Source organism: Ictalurus punctatus, chromosome 14, assembly GCF_001660625.3.
Source record: "Ictalurus punctatus breed USDA103 chromosome 14, Coco_2.0, whole genome shotgun sequence".
Taxonomy (NCBI): domain Eukaryota; kingdom Metazoa; phylum Chordata; class Actinopteri; order Siluriformes; family Ictaluridae; genus Ictalurus; species Ictalurus punctatus.
This window is the reverse complement of record NC_030429.2, coordinates 28,565,795-28,577,864: the sequence shown is the minus strand read 5'-3', so window position 1 is coordinate 28,577,864 and position 12,070 is coordinate 28,565,795. Positions and strand designations below refer to the sequence as shown.

The window sequence follows — 12,070 nt, the reverse complement described above, 5'->3', positions numbered from 1 at the left end:
TCACATAGGATTGCTCATCAATAGAGTTGTGCTCTTCTGGGCCATGTAGTCCGTGTTAGTTGGGACGTGTAGTCTGTGTTATTAGTTGGGACATGTAGTCCGTGTTATTAGGTGGAACGTGTAGTCCGTGTTAGTTGTGATGTGTAGTCCGTGTTATTAGGTGGGACGTGTAGTCCGTGTTATTAGTTGGGACGTGTAGTCCGTGTTATTAGTTGGGATGTGTAGTCCGTGTTATTAGTTGGGATGTGTAGTCCGTGTTATTAGTTGGGACGTGTAGTCCGTGTTATTAGGTGGGATGTGTAGTCCTTGTTATTAGGTGGGATGTGTAGTCCGTGTTAGTTGGGACGTGTAGTCCGTGTTATTAGTTGGGATGTGTAGTCCGTGTTAGTTGGGACGTGTAGTCCGTGTTATTAGTTGGGACGTGTAGTCCGTGTTATTAGTTGGTATGTGTAGTCCGTGTTATTAGTTGGGATGTGTAGTCCGTGTTATTAGGTGGGACGTGTAGTCCGTGTTATTAGGTGGGATGTGTAGTCCGTGTTATTAGTTGGGATGTGTAGTCCGTGTTAGTTGGGATTTGTAGTCCATAGCAGCCATGTTTAGGCTGTCCTGTGTTTGGTAATGGTATAGAGGAAAAGTACAGAGCAGAATCTGGCGCTGACATGACATTGTAATACGTTTAGTTTATATTGTGCCTTTCCCACAACCAAGATTTTTTAACAATTATGCAAAACAAAAACAAACAAAAAAAACAAAAACACTCTCTTCTGGGGTGATATCCAGGTGTAACGAGTATGGAGAATATTCCATAAATTTAATGTTTAGAATTACACAAAAGGAAGTGTATACCTGATGTAGCTGTCTACTTGTGTGAGTACTTTCCCTTTAAATTGTCATGATGTCATTGGTCTGTGTAATTTCCTGTTTTGGCTCCTCCTCTTCCCTTTCGCATTATGATTGAATGGGAGAGGTAGGTTTAATTTTGAGTTCTCAGTAATCTTGTTTCATCTTTATTTAAATCATCATTTATATACATATACCCATTTTAATTTGTGTGTATAGTGTTATTTTATTTATTTGTGTGATTATTTTTGTTGTTTTACCCTCCTTTTTGAGTGTTTTTTTTTGTATTTTGTTTCAACATGTGGCCACATCATGTGTATTTTATAGAGCACAGTTTAAGGGCGATTCACTCAGGGAGACTGCTTGTTTGTGTCATCAGAGAATAAATGAAGAGTTGACCCAGATGCCGTCCACCTTTTTTTGGATAAAATAAAACACACAACGCAGACTACAACCAGTTACACAGGCATTGTTCGTGAACATATCAAGCCATGGATGGATCCAACACTTGCCTGTTTGACAATAAGTGTTGTCAGTGAAATGTAGAGATGCTAGCAGGGTCTGAAAACCGTGGCGAGACATGTTGTCAGTGACCATGGGACACCTTGTGTCATTTTCCAGTATGAACGATTTACCGGCATTTGTTGCAGACCCATGCGCAGATAGAGGCCAATCAGTATTTCCAATTTAACAGTGGTGTTAACTGTTCTTTGAGCTTCAGATTTCTGCACACTGTACAAATTAGATTGTTCCTTCCGTAACTCAAACATTTCTACAGTCAAGCTTTCTGAAAGGTGGTGTGTGAAAATTGTCTGGAGGTGTGACATTCAAGATGAAATGACCTCAAAATAGGACCAACGTACGATATTAAACTCTTTTTTGTTTGTGTCAGTTAAAGATATGCAAAATAGTTTCATAATACATTTCTTTAACAATTTAATTAATTTGATATTATTTTCATGTTTGCATTTGTTTAAAGATGTTTTGAAATGAACTGCAGAAAATATATCACTTCAAAATAACTGAATCAGCTAAATTAATTAAGTAGCTCATTGCCATTTTTCTTAATGTGACAAAGTGCACGTGACAGATTCTTTTTTAAGGTTAACAGCCCGATGCGACACACAAGTCACTACGATAGTTTCGTAACTTGTTTTATATAAATTGGTTCAAGAAATGTGAACAAAACAGGATAAATGTAATATAGGACATGTTATTAAAACATTGCATTTGTTAAATGGGTTGAAACATACCTCTAGTAACAAAAACAAGCCATTTAAAAATTGCTGACACTGCAACATGTGCCAACCAGGCAGACCACCATTTTGGAAATGATGTCATGGTAACACAAAACTGACATATGGTCACATGATCTAACCTGGATGTTCATTAGATGTCCTGGGTTAAAAGTCAGCTCCAAAAGGACCTTTCCAGAACATCCCGGTATTTGTGACACCTTTGTCAGAACCGTGTTTTCTGGTGCTAGTTCCACACACTGCGTTACTGATCAGGACCCACGCAGTCCCCAGTGTTACACATGAGTTTATATGTTACACACCTTCAGTTATAGTGTTATAATAGTTAAGAGCAGCAGAGTTCACCCCATATAACCTGGGAATGTACAATACAGTGGATTTACACATGTGACCTTCAACACAGTGTTGATGTCTATTACTCACTGGATTTAATTATATTATAATCATTAATATGATAATAAAGTCATGTGAAGTGCATTGATGTGTTTAGAGACAGTGAAAGTGTTCAGTGTTTTGTGGATCTTTATAATAATCAATGTGAATGTGAACATACATGAGAAATGACAAATTAGGTATAATCAGTTTAATATAATTTAATACAATTTAAATCTGGATCTGATCAAACCGATATTTATCCTTATGTTTGGCTAAATTGTTAAATACTACACTTAAGTTAAATGGGAGAAAAAAATTATAATTCTTAGTCAGAAAAACACAGAAGATCATTTTCAGTTTAAATTCAGTGTCCAGTTCTGACACCAAGTAGGAACAGATGAAGGAGATGACGACTCTTCCGTACTATTAATATAAAATAAGTGTGCAGTGTCAGTTACCTCAACCATAAATCCTGCACTAAAGAAAGACATGAAAGCAGCTTCCTGCTCCACACCCAGCTAAACACACAGAGACAGTTTTAACCAGTAAAACTGAGAGATCAGTGAAGTGAGAGAGAGATTTACATGAAGACGGCCGAGTGATCCTCTTTCTCCCAGAATAGAGCAGCACTTTCACCAGATGTTCAACTTCCTTCAGCCAAACTCACTGAAGCACAACACACAGCACTGAATCTACAGCTAAACACACTCTCTCATCACACTGATAATGACTATTAACTCTAATAAAAGAACACACAATGTCCAAAATGAAGCTTTATTTCAGCAGAGCAAAACTACAGGAAGAGCAACAGGACAGTGAAGAGAGTAAAGACAGAAATGTCAGCATTGTGTAGAATTGAAACTCTATTGTAGATGGATGTGTAAGCAGCTCAGTGTTCAATTCTATCTTGGAGCTGTTAGACTTCACACTGGCTCTTTCTGAACGTGACCGGATGATCGACGTTGTCATGGGAGACCTTACAGATAAACTCCTCCCCCTTTTCCCAGACTTCTTTGCTGAGGGTCAGGGTGCTGCTGCGTGTGTACCCATCCTTCTTCTGTTCTTCAGCGCTGGTCAGAACCCCGTCCTTCACCTCTGAGCCGTCCACTGTCCAGCTCACCAGCGCCCCCTGTGGAGAATAGGCAGACAGCAGGCAGAGCAGCGAGGCCGATCCCTCAGACAGCTGCAGAGAGGAGGGAGGGAGCAGAGACACGGAGGGCTTCACCGTGGGACCGGCTGGAGACCACAAACACACAATAAACACACATTTACACACGCTTACACAACATTTACTCATCACTGCTGATTCACATTACTGCAGTTCAGTAGAAACATCTGGAAACTTCGATGACCTTCAGCAGCATCTATAAACTCTACCCATAGACATAAAAACAGAACCCAACTCTAAATGAACAGAGACACATGGGGGGCTTCAATTCGGGAGCAGTTTCAGAATCAGAATCGGCTTTATTGCCGAGCGTGCTCACACATACGAGGAATTTGTCTGGAGAAACATCAGTCCATTTGGTTTAAAGTCCACTAACAAACAAAGAGAACATGTGGAAGCCATCAGCTTTAACTCCACACCATAATCCATCTTCTTTCTGATGTAGTGTTCACCCAGTTCTATTCAGTACTGTAACTGCATCCAGTAGTCACACTGTATTCCAACACTGAAACACTCAGTGAGTGTATTCTGTAAATGTTCTGAACTCCAACAGAGACAAAACCGGAAACTCTGCAGCAGCACAAACGTGTTCCAGCAGCAGGAGAACATTTACTAGTTACTCTTTACATCGTGGACCGAGCAGAACTTTGATCAGATTTATTCTGGTGTTGATACTCAATGAAAATGAATCACTAGACGCTGAACTCAAGGTAAATTTAAACAGCACAAACATCTGGATTTATTCTCTCACTTTTAACGATGAAATATAATCATTACAATCAACACAAACAAATAAATGTATTTAAGATACTGATTTTTTACACACTAACCTTCATAACAAACATTTAAAATGATTAATTTTCAACTTTTCTAAAGTTTGTTCAATAATCAAATTAATAATAAAAATAAATCCATGAATTTATTCCATTTTAAATAAAGAAGAGAGACTTACTGACGATGAGTTTGGTTCCTCCACCGAAAGTGTACCACAGTGATACATTCTAATGAAGCCGTCGTACTAAAACCTCTGTTACACTACAGTGACCACACACACACACACACACACACACACACACACACACACACACACACACACACACACACACACACACAGTTGTGGTGTTTGCATATGTGTGCTGTGTCAGTGCTGCACACACTTTAAGAGCTGTAGTGCTGATCAGAGTGTGTTCAGTCCTTTCAGAGCCACTGACACGCAGCACAATGATGATGGTACTGATTCTACTGCTGGGGACACTGGGACTCCTCGCTCACCGTGAGACTCTCTCTTTACTTTTATTATTCATACACATCATCACATCACTCTCACACTCATTACTACATTTGTTTACATTATTTTAACTCTGCATCCTTTTCTTTAGAGTCCTTTGGGGAAATCGTCCTGACTCAGTCTCCAGGATCTCAGTCTGTTTCTCCAGGACAATCTGTTACTCTCACCTGTACATCCAGTCAGGGTGTTAGCAATTACCTCCACTGGTACCTGCAGAAATCTGGAGAAGCTCCTAAACTCCTGATCTATTATGCATCTAACCGTCAGTCTGGGATTCCAGATCGTTTCAGTGGCAGTGGATCTGGTTCCCAATATAATCTAAAAATCTCTGGAGTTCAGTCTGAAGATGCAGGAGATTATTACTGTCAGCTGGAATATGTCCCGTACACACAGTGTTATAGCGCCGTACAAAAACCTCCCTCAGCTGTAGAGGAAGTGCTCTGACTCAGAAACACACACTGATCTGAGAACAGCTGCAGAGCTGCTAAAGCTGCACTCCACTGAACATCATCAAACGTGCTGATGTTTAAAACATAATCATTCCTGAAAAGCAGAAAACTCTTCATCAGCTGTTCCTTCTGTGATGAAAAATCAGCTGATGTGTGTAATGGTATATGATGATTTCCACCTTCTGCTAAGAGGAGCAGTGTCTACTCCACACTACTGTAACACACAATGTAGTGCAGGATCTTTCAATAAGACTCAACATTCATTTCTATATTATTCTCTATTTCAATATTCATTTTCTCATCATCTGTAAAGTTTAACCACCAAACAGTCTCCTTTTCTACACCATAGAAATAAAACTGAATTGAATTGAACACCTGAAACACACATGACCCGAGTTCCTGCTGAAGGAAAAATCACCACAATAGAACATAAAGCTTCATTTGACTGAAGATAAATGTGAAGGCAGTTTGACGCAGGTCTACGTGATGATGTAATGACTGTATTTATGGTGTCGTTTAAAACATCTGTGCCTAGAAAGCTCTTGCTTCCTTTCCCCTGATTATATTCTGAGCTAAAAGAGCAGACGATCAGCTCCAGTCAGAGCACCTGGCTGATAAAAGATCAATCTACTTAGGAAGAAAATAATGAAAAGCTTACGTCATTGCAGATCCATAAATCCAGCTGTACACTGCAGAGAGTCTGCAAAGTAGCCGATCTGCTCCATAATCTTCATCACCTGGAAAAGAGTTCTGTTCTAACCTGTAGACTAGAGATCTAGGTCTGTATCTTCAGGAGGTTCAGACTGTAGGAAAGGGGCTGATGGGAGAAGTGCTTGGATGTTCTACAAGGCTGTGGGTAACTTCCTGTCTCTATCTAAACAATCTATGACTTTACTGGTTTGAAACATAAAGGTTTTATTTGTCAGAAGTTGCTTTATAGTCCCGTGTGTTAAATGCTGAAATAATGTAGCACATCTGGATCTGGTAAATGAATCAGAATTGTTTAAATCTTTAATAAAAGACGAGGACACACACACTGGGCCTCATTTATCAATCCTTTAGTAAAGTTGTGTGTGAATGTTTGCACAGACCCGGGCGTCCTTCTTTTACACACTGCCGTTTCTTCTTAATTGAGTGACGAGTCATATTTATATTCATTTACAGATTTGTGTTGACTTGCGCTCGTTAATTATTTTCTTCACGTTTAAAATGTCTTTAATTGAAGACATGAAACAGCTGGTTTCACTAAAATCTCATTCCATGTGTTTGTACATTTGTACATGTGTGACTGAAATCAATAAGATCTATAAACCTGACAGCATCATCTGTATATAAAAGTGCAGTAATCCATGACAATTATACGGACATCAGCGAGGAGGTAAGGAATATTGTGCTGTTGTTGTGATTGTTCATTTCTGAAAGGTTTTGTTCCTATATTCTGACTGAATTCTGGAGTTTATTTTCAGGACTCCGCAGAAGATTCTGCTAACATCAGCATCCTTCCTGAAGCACGTGGCTCTGAGAAGATTGCACATGTACAGTCGGCCATGTTAGACGTTAGCAGTCCAAGAGGTTCCTGCCAGTATCTGCTCTGAAGGTGAAGAGTGGAGGACCAGGACGACCCCACTAACAAATCAAAAGCAGGTCATTAACTTGGTGGAGGACTTTCATTCCACTGGCCCACTCACGTCAGAATTCAGTGGAGCTCAATTCACAGCAGAGATGGAATCTGTTCTAGATAATAATACACTGCTTTTGTCCTTTGAGTCTCGGAGCATTGGGCACAGCAGGCTTTGGTTCTACAGTGATACAGTCACGGTACAAAACCCTCTGTTACACTACAGTGACCACACACACACACACACACACACACACACACACACACACACACACACACACACACACACACACACACACACACACACACACGTTTCCATAGAGAGAGGTTCCACTTTGCATTAGCAGCTCATGCTTCAGCGCTCTGCGAGTGTTTATAGCCCTGTGACTTTAACACTTCATGACTGAGAGCTGCTGCTCAGCGACTTCACCCACAGCAACCATGAGTTTGATCAGCGTCTTCATCTGCACACTGGCCCTCTGCGCTCGAGGTAACACAGTGTTTTATCTTCTCCTGTTCAGCTGACAAATCCATGTGAAGTAGGCCGACTAGATGAACTTCACACTCAACATCATTATTAATGTAGGGAACGGATTTCTTCTTCTTCTTTTTTTCAGGATCCAGAGGTCAGGTGACTGTGACTCAGAGTCCTGCAGTGAAACCTGTTTCTCCAGGAGAGACACTCACCATCAGCTGTAAAACCAGCTCTGCTGTTTACCGCTGGAGTGATGGAGATGAAGGAATATTCTGGTATCAGCAGAAAGCTGGAGAAGCTCCTAAACTCCTGATAAGATATGTGAAGAAGTTAGAGTCAGGTATTCCAGCTCGTTTCAGTGGCAGTGGATCTGGATCTGATTTCACTCTGACCATCAGTGGAGTCCAGACTGAAGATGCTGGAGATTATTACTGTCAGAGTTTACATTCTATCAGTGGTAGCAATGTGTTCACACAGTGTTAGAGCGTCGTACAAAAACCTGTGTGAGTGTGACTGCTGCAGCTGGGACCTACTGCAGGTGCTGAGGGGGACGATGTGATACAGCACAATCACACACACACACACACACACACACAGACACAATCACAATCACACACACACACACACACACACACACACACACACACACACACACGTCCACTGCAGGATAAATTTGATGAAGGTGAATTTACAGTAAGTTTATGTTATTGAGCTGGCTTTGCTGAATCATACAGCTGTGTATCATCAGCCTAGCAGTGGAAGCTAACAGCATGTTAATGGATCATTTTACCCAGAGGTAGCATGTACAGGGAAAAGCAGTGGGTGTAGAACAGAGCTGTCTCAGTACTGTGATGAGGCCTAAATACTGACTGAGACATTTCATGTATGTGGTTCCTAGTTTATCTGCTGAACTACAAAGAGTTTAGTTGTGAATGGAGCTACATTATCTAGCACGCAGTGGAACGTTAACTCTAAACATTCAGTCACTTGATGGAGTTCTGTGGGTCAGAGGGTGAACCAATCAGAGTCCACATATCTGGGAGATGTTCAATCATTCTCGGTACAGTAGTGGATGTGATTGTACGCTTGATGCAGTAGTGAGTGAAGTGCATATATTATGACTCAGACACACTGTAAATAAAATGAGGTAGTGATTATAGAGATTTTCACATTAACAGGAGCAAAACTGTATCGCCTGAAAATGTCACTGATGTTCACGTTGCAACACAAAGCTTAGAAAAGAGAAAGTTCTACACCTCTCTGATCTCACAGCAGCTAATATTACACAATAATCCTCTTTATCTGTGATCAAAATGTCCTTTTATTCCAGCTGCATAATCATTAACTCTCAGGTTTGTATTGTTTTTATTTGATAACACCTAGAGTATCGTTATAAATAATGGAGATGAACAGAAATCCAGATATAAATGATCAGATTATGTTTAGTTTATCACATATTATTCACATGATGTCACGTGTGTTTGTTTAAGATCACATCTGCAATTTCAGACCATAACATGTTGAAAAGCACATCCACATCACACTAACATTTCTTTAAAACACTACAATGTGAACTCTTTTCAGTACTTTTTATGAAACTGTATCCTGGCCATCCTGTTTTTGTGGTAAATTAGAGGTTTGCATTTTGCAGTGAAGCCTCTGTATTTCTGTTCATGTCTTCTGGGGACAGAAAGTCGTTGATAATTCCACATCTGCCTCCTGAAGAGTGTTTCTGATCTGTCCGACGGTGTATGAGGTTTTTTCTTCATTATGGTGAGAATTCTTCTGTCATCAGTAGTGGAGGTCTTCCTTGGCCTAACATTCACTTTATGGTTACGAAGCTCACCAGTTCTCCCTTTCTTCTTAATAATCTTCCGAACAGTTGATTTGATAAGCCTAAGCTTTGGCCGATGTGTCTGGCTGCTTTTTTCTCGATTCTCAGCCTTATAATAGTTTTCTTGACTTTCACTGGTACAAATCTGGTCCTCATGTTGACAAACAGCAGAAGCAGATGCCAAGGGTGACCAAAAGCCTTGAATCAAGACCAGATGCTGAAAGCTGAGAGTAGTGTGTATACCTACATTACTGAAACAATTAAACACACCTGAGTTGTCACGACCCCCAGGGCTATTCCACCATGTGCCACCCTGACTGTCCTTGTAGAACTTCTTCCTCTGTTTACTCATGTGGTTTTTATTTCCCTGGTTGGTTAGTGCTTTATTTAAGTTCCCTGTGGTTCTTCCTTAGTTCCTGGAGTTCTCACTCATGTCAGGTTATGTTTGAGTTTCTGGTTTTCTTGTGTTGGTTCTGCTTGTGTTATTTGCACCATGTTTTTGATTATTTAGCATTTTTCTTAGTGTTTACTTTCTAGTTTATTAAGTTCTGATAATCCTGGTTTCTAATGTGTCTTCTCCTAATGTTTGTCCCTTAAGTTCTTTTCATTGATCCTGTTCCCTGTGTTGTCTTCAATGAAGACGTTCTGCATCCGCCTCTCTGAGTTCTCCCCTGTTACATGAGTAATCACAAACACCTGTGCTGTCCAATCACTGTGGCGCCTTGGATCACCAATCATGGTGCCTTGAAATGGGGGGTTAAGTATTAAAAGTGCTGTAATTCCTACATGGTAAAACTAAAATGTATAAAAATATCCTTTATTCAAATCTGAGAATTTTAATAATGCAGTTTAACCACATGTGAAGTGTTTGAGTACAAATTTAAAACTGTGTACAGAGACAAATAAAAATAAATTATGCCTTTGTCCCAAACATTATGGAGATACTGTATGTGAAATAAATGAAATAAAAGGCAGTGTGTAAAAAGATTTGTCTGAACCCTGCACACAGACGCTGGGAAACTTTTAATTAATTTATATTTTATAGTTAAAGTAGATTAGGGCTTTCTAGGTCACTCTTCCTTTCTGTTGTGTCCTTCTCATACATGCATCGCTTACACACATCTCATCAAATATGACCCTTTCTGCTTGTTTCTCAGCAATCTCAGCAACTCAGCAGTCTCTGCCCTCTTTGATAGTAAAAGATGGCCCCCAAAGGGAAGGGAGTGAGGTAGGATATTTACACTGTGTTAAAGGTCCAGCTATGCTGCAGGCTACAAATCTACAGTATGCAGGGGAGATTATCCACAGAGGCAAGAGTGATACTTGGGTATAAACCTTTTTTTGGTGTGTGGCAGCATGATGGTGCAGTATGTAGTGTTGCTGCCTTACAGCTGAGAGTGTAAACCCCAAAAACACAAAGCCATTTCTCCAGTGGTTAGCAAAGCCAAAACATCAAACTAAACCCAACACTAACTCCACAAACAAAACTGCCTTCCCTAAACATAAAAACAAAAACAACATTCTACAAAATGGTTCCCAAACTCCCTTCCTATTTATACTGATCAATACTCCAACCAAATTCAAGGACAGTTTGTTGATTTTTTTTAACCATTACTAAGAAAGCAATTGTTCTAAAAATTTTAATGAATACCAAAACAAAACAAGAACTATGAACATGCAGCAAAACACTAAGGCAAGAATCAAACATTAACAAAGACCATGAACACAAAAACAGAACCAATAGCAACAAAAGATAAACACAAGACCAGGAGTGAAATGCAAACTGTGGATATGTACACATAGGTGCTCGTTAAGTGAATGAGAATCAGGTGCTGATGGTCATGTGATGCTATGTGGTGCAGTGGCTGCTGGGAGCTGTAGTCTGGGGTCCCTTCCGGGAAATCCATGACAGAACCCCCCCCCCCTCCCTTAGCCTGTGGCTCTTGACCCACGTACCAAGTCCGCAAAGGGGCACCGGATACCCAGACCAGAGGTCCCCAAGTGTTCCAAAGTTCCCTTGAATGTAATCTCTCACAAAACCACAAAGAGAACACTTAACGTGTTCTCTGGGGAACGGATGTGGGACGGTCTCTTCTGTACCACAGAGATATTACACAATATCCCCACCCTGGTTGGGCATGGAGCAATAGCCACCCCGAAGCCAGCGAGGAGAACAAAGCCCAAGGCAGACCCCAAGGGGGAGTGATGTTAACCACGGAGCTAGAGGTGGAAGCAACGCTTTCTGCGAGGCCAGAGAGGGGAGCGAGGTTCTCCACGAGGCCAGAGGGAGGAGCGAGGTTCTCCGCGAGGCCAGAGGGAGGAGCGAGGTTCTCCGCGAGGCCAGAGGGAGGAGCGAGGTTCTCTGTGAAGTATGAGGGGTGAGCAACATCCTCCGTGGAGCAGGAAGGGGGAGTGACATATGGCGCGAAGCAAAGAAATGGAGCGACATCTTCAGCAGAGCATGGGGCAGTGGAACATCCTCAGCGGAGCATGGGGGGGAGCGACGTCCTCAGCGGCACATGGGGGCTGAGCGACGTCCTCAGTCGAGCAGAGAGGTTGAGCGATGTCCCCAGTGTAGTAGGAGGGCAGAGCAATGTCCGAAGTGGAGCCTGGCGAGGTGACGTCCGAGGTGGAGTAGGCAAAAAAAAGCCATACCGGGAGGAAAACCAATGTCTTCAGCTGAACCGGGAAACTGAACAGTGGAGGGTGGGAGATGGTTCCAGCCTGGTTGGAAGGTTCCTCCTTGGTATACCCCATGATGGAGTAC

The 12,070-nt window shown here is 41.3% G+C and overlaps 1 long non-coding RNA gene and 1 gene segment (V, D, J or C); one reads left to right on the top strand and one right to left on the bottom strand.

Moving 5' to 3' along the window:
* Positions 1-3,231: 3,231 nt before the first annotated feature.
* Positions 3,232-4,628, bottom strand: LOC128634997 (uncharacterized). The gene is made up of 2 exons (XR_008397904.1): positions 4,592-4,628; positions 3,232-3,707 (listed from the first exon to the last, which is right to left on the bottom strand). It is a non-coding gene; the product is annotated as an uncharacterized LOC128634997 (long non-coding RNA).
* Positions 4,629-4,775: 147 nt separating this feature from the next.
* LOC128634989 (immunoglobulin kappa variable 3-11-like) lies at positions 4,776-7,158 on the top strand. The segment is given in 2 exon segments: positions 4,776-4,912; positions 5,019-7,158. Coding segments are annotated over 2 exon segments (405 nt in total).
* The last annotated feature ends 4,912 nt before the right edge of the window (positions 7,159-12,070 follow it).